At 42.4% G+C, this 4,879-nt stretch overlaps 1 protein-coding gene across 1 annotated transcript; it reads right to left on the bottom strand.

The window, feature by feature from the left end:
- Window positions 1-354: 354 nt before the first annotated feature.
- LOC109213444 lies at window positions 355-1,557 on the bottom strand. Its single transcript, XM_019377242.1, has 2 exons — window positions 1,359-1,557; window positions 355-1,013 (listed from the first exon to the last, which is right to left on the bottom strand). Exons 1-2 carry the CDS (start codon window positions 1,555-1,557, stop codon window positions 355-357), a joined length of 858 nt encoding a protein of 285 aa, XP_019232787.1.
- Between the last annotated feature and the right edge of the window lie 3,322 nt (window positions 1,558-4,879).

Raw genomic sequence — 4,879 nt, forward strand, 5'->3', positions numbered from 1 at the left:
TATCCTAATGGAATCGGGCTAGAACGTAGTTCAATTACAAAAGATGACTAAATCCGATGAGGATTGCCTACGTATGTCCATAGGAAATCACGTCATGGCGTAGTTCCGATTACATACAAAATGGCATTTGAATTTCCTATTACAAAATAAGAGGGGGGGGGAGAGAGACCGGACCCTGCGTGTGTGGCCTACGTATCCCTCTATGGGAAGTCAGGTCAAGTGTAGTTCTGTTACAACCAAAAGCTAACTCTACTTTCTTCAAATGTAGTATCTCTTGATTGTGTCTGAGTTAATAGGCTTTGTGCTGACTCTTCCATCCATCTTCGCCAAGATCAGAGCTCCTCCCGACAACACTCAGTGGATCGCATAAGGACCTTGCCAATTTAGCACAAACTTTCCCATGGATTCTTCTTGATGAGGGTATATTTTCTGCAAAATCAATTGCCCTGGTGTAAATTGGCGAGGTTTCACCCTTTTGTTTAATGCACTGGCCATCCTATTTTGATACAGCTGACCATGGCATACTGCATTAATTCTCTTCTCATCAATGAGCATGAGTTGCTCCTGCCTGATCTGTATCAATTCTGCATCATCTAACTTGGCTTCTTGAATAACTCTTATGGATGGTATCTCGACTTCTACGGGTATCAATGCTTCAGTGCCATATACCAACATGTATGGCGTTGCCCCAATGGATGCCATCATGGTAGTCCGATAACCTAGTAAGCCAAAGGATAATTTCTTGTGCCACTGCCTATGATTGTCCACTATCTTTCGACGAATCCTTTTGATGTTTTTGTTGGCTGCTTCAATTGCTCCATTCATTTGTGGTCTATAGGTTGTAGAGTTACGGTGGACAATTTTGAACTTATCGCAAATTTCCCTCATGAAATCACTATTGAGATTAGCTGCATTTTCAGTGATGATTGACTCGGGTATCCCAAACCGGCAGACTATGTTTTTACGAACAAAATATACCACTACTTTCTTCTTGACGGCGTTGTATGTAGAAGCTTAGACCCATTTGGTGAAGTTATCAATTGCTACCAAGATAAAACAGTGTCAATTTGGTGCAGCGGGCTCTATAGGTCCGATTACGTCCATGCCCCAAGCGGCAAATGGCCAAGGGGAACCCATTACGTTTAGATCATTAGGTGGAACCCGGATGTAATCCCTGTGGATCTGGCACTGGTGACACTTCTGCACATAGAGGATACTATCGCTTTTTATGGTCATCCAAAAGTATCCGGCTCTTAGTATCTTCTTGGCTAAGATGAAGCCATTCATGTGGGGTCTGCACGTCCCTGCATGTTCTAATAATCGGGTTGCTTCATCAGCATTTACACATCTTAACAGACCCAAGTCTGAGGTCCTCCTATATAGGACTTCCCCATTGAGGAAAAAGTGATTTGCCAGCCTTCTGAGTGCGTGCTTCTGACTATTGGCAGCATTCTCTGGATACTCTCTTGTTTCAATAAACCTTTCGATATCGTAATACCACGGCTTAATGTATGGCTCTTCATCTACATGGAAGCAGTACGCATGTTGATCCCGCATCTCTATCTCGATAAGGTCGATGTAATTCTTACCTAGAGGCTGAATCATGGATGACAAGGTCGCAAAAGCGTGGGCAAACCCGTTGAATCCTAGGAATGTGCTTAAGCTCGATCTTTGTGAAATTTTTGTATATTTCCTTTGTGCAGTGCAGGTACGGAAGGATGTTGACGTTCTTTGCAGTCCATTCTCCTTGAATATATGTGCCAACAGATCAGAATCTCCTATGACCAGAAGCTCCTTGATGTTCATGCAACCACCAACCTAATCCCGAGGATGTATTCTTCGTACTCGGCCATATTAATGGTGCATGGGAACCTTATCTTGGCTGATGCCGGGTAATATTGTCCTGACGCTGAAAGTAGGACTACTCCAATTTCTGCTTCTTTGAAATTTGAACTCCGTCGAAGAGCATTCTCCACCCTGGATATGACTCTGCAATATCTTCTCTGACGAACAACACTTCTTCATCTGGGAAATATGTGGTTAGCGGCTCATAATCCTTGCCTACCGGGTTCTCTGCAAAGTGGTAAGCTATGACTTATCCTTTGATGGCCTTCTGTGTTTTGTACACAATGTCAAATTTGCTAAGAAGAATTTTCTATTTAGCCAGTTTTCCTGTAAGCATCGACTTCTAAAGGATATACTTGAGCGGATCGAGCCAAGATATTAGATGAGTGGTGTATGCTGACATGTAGTGCCTCAAATTCTGAGCGATCCAAGTCAAAGAACAACAAGTGCGCTCTATCAGAGTGTAATTGGCTTCACATGGTGTAAACTTCTTGCTCAAGTAGTATATAGCTTGCTCTTTCCTCCCGATCTCATTGTTTTGTTCCAACACGCATCCAAACGCATTGTCCAAAACTGAAAAATATAATAATAATGGATTCCTGGACTCGAAAGGAACCAACACTAGTGGATTTGACAAGTAATCCTTGATCTTGTTGAAGGCTTTTTGACACTCTTCTGTCCATCTTGTAATGGCATCCTTTTTCAGCAGCTTGAAGATAGGCTCACAAATTATCGTGGACTGGGCTATGCATCTGCTGATGTAATTTAGCCTACTAAGAAAACTCATCACATCCTTCATGCTCTTGGGCAGTGGCAACTCTTGAATGGCTTTGATACTTGAAGGATCCAATTTTATCCATTTCCTGCTTACGATGAAACATAGTAATTTTCCAGCAGGGACTCCAAATGCACATTTTACAGGGTTCAATTTCAAACTATACCTCCGCAAGCGCTCGAAAAACTTCTTCAGGTCGTTAAAATATTCTAAACTCTTTCAAATCTTGATGATGATGTCATCCACATATACCTCAATCTCTTTGTGGATCATATCGTGAAAGAGGGTTGTCATGGCCCTCATGTAAATGGCACCGGAGTTCTTGAGGCCAAATGGCATGACCCTGTAGCAGTAAACTCCCTAAGGCATAGTGAATGTTGTCTTCACTGCATCTTCCTCATGCATCAGGATCTGATGGTACCTGAGGAAACAATCCACGAATGGCTGCAGCTCATGCTTTGCACATTTTTCGATGAGGATATGAATATTTGGTAAAGGGAAATCATCCCTTTGGACTATCCTTGTTAAGATCTCAATAATCCATGCATATCCTGATCTTCCTATCCTTCTTTGGTACTTGTACAATATTTGCCAACCATGTGGGGGTAATTGGTGACTCTCACCACAACTACCTCTATTTTCTTGGTTACTTCTTCATTTATCCTCAAACTCAAATCTGACTTGAATTTTCTAGGTTTTTGTTTGACTGGCAGTCTAGCAAGACCGGTAGGCAGTCGATGCGAAACTATGTCAGTGCTTAAACTAGGCATGTTGTCATTTGACCATGTGAATACGTCGATGTAGTGTGAGAGGAGCTCGACCAATTCTTTTTTCTGCTCTGCTTCCATATGGATGCTGATTCGAGTTTATTTCACATCTTCTTCACTTCCCAGGTTGACTAGTTGTATTTCCTCAAGGTTTGGCCTTTCTGTCTTTCCAACTGTTCCGTAACGACCAGGCCGGTCATTTTGAGTATTGTAGCCTCGTTCTCCTATTTATTGCTTATTATATGCTCATTAGTTGATATGTCACTTTTCGGGATGGTTGGTTTAGTTCCGGGGATGTTTCAAAATAAATTGGGACACTTGGTCCCAAGGTTAGAAGCGTAAGTTGAAATAGTTGACTGGATGTTGACTTGTGGGTAAATGACTCCAAAATAGAGTTTTATGGTTCCAAAAGCACCGTATGGTGATTTTGGACTTAGGAGTGTCTTTGGACATTGATTTGGAGGTCCGTAGATAATTTTTGCTTGAATTGGCGAAAGTTGAAGGAGTTGAAGTTTGGAAAGTTGAGAAGTTTGACTGATAGTTTACTTTGTGGTTACCAGGCTTGAATTTTGGTTCCAAAAATTGGAATAGGTCCATTGTGTCATTTATTACTTGTGTGCAAAATTTGATGTCAATCGGAGTTCGTTTGTTAGGTTTTGGCATTGATTGTAGAAGTTGGAAATCAATTAATTTCATTAGGCTTGAATTGGGGTGCAATTCGTGTTTTGATGTTGTTTGATGTGATTTGAGGCCTCGACTAAGTTTGTATGATGTTTTGGGATGTGTTGGTATGTTTGGATGGGGTACCGGGGGCCTCGGGAGTAATTCGCGTTGAAATCACAATGAGTTTGGACTTGAGAAAATGCGGAGTGCTTCAGGTCTGGTGCGATCGCACCTGCGAAGAATTTGGTCGCAGGTGTGAGACCATTAAAGCAAGTTTGCCATCGCAAGTGCAGTTTTAGCTGGGGCTCAAGGGATGCGCATGTGCGAGGTTTTGTCCGCATTTGCGGGATCGCAGATGCGAGAAGTGGAGCGCAAGTGCGATTTGGGCAAGGAAAAGGAGTTACTGCATAAGCGGAAAGGAGGTCGCTTGTGCGACCCGCAGAAGCGGATCCTGGTCCATAGAAGCGAAGGCAGGGGTACTTCATGGAAACCGCAGAAGCTGAATTTTGGTCACGCCTGAGGGGCCGCATATGCGGTCAATTTAACTGCATGTGCAAAAGCACTGGCAGTGTATTAATTCGAAGGGTTCTGAGATTTATTCATCTTTTGACTTTGCAAGCTCGGGTAGTGGCAATTTTTGGGAGGTGTTTCACTAGATTTCAAGAGATAAGCCATTGTTGATCACTTTTATTCATTACTATTGATTACTCATTGAATTTCCCACCCAGATTATGTGTTTTTAGGAAGAATTTGGGGAATTTTGGACTAGGAATTGGAGAGTAAGATTTGGGGATTTGAGTGTCGATTTGTAGTCGAAATTGGGTGATTT

The sequence above is a fragment of the Nicotiana attenuata genome, unplaced genomic scaffold (genome assembly GCF_001879085.1).
Source record: "Nicotiana attenuata strain UT unplaced genomic scaffold, NIATTr2, whole genome shotgun sequence".
NCBI lineage: Eukaryota > Viridiplantae > Streptophyta > Magnoliopsida > Solanales > Solanaceae > Nicotiana > Nicotiana attenuata.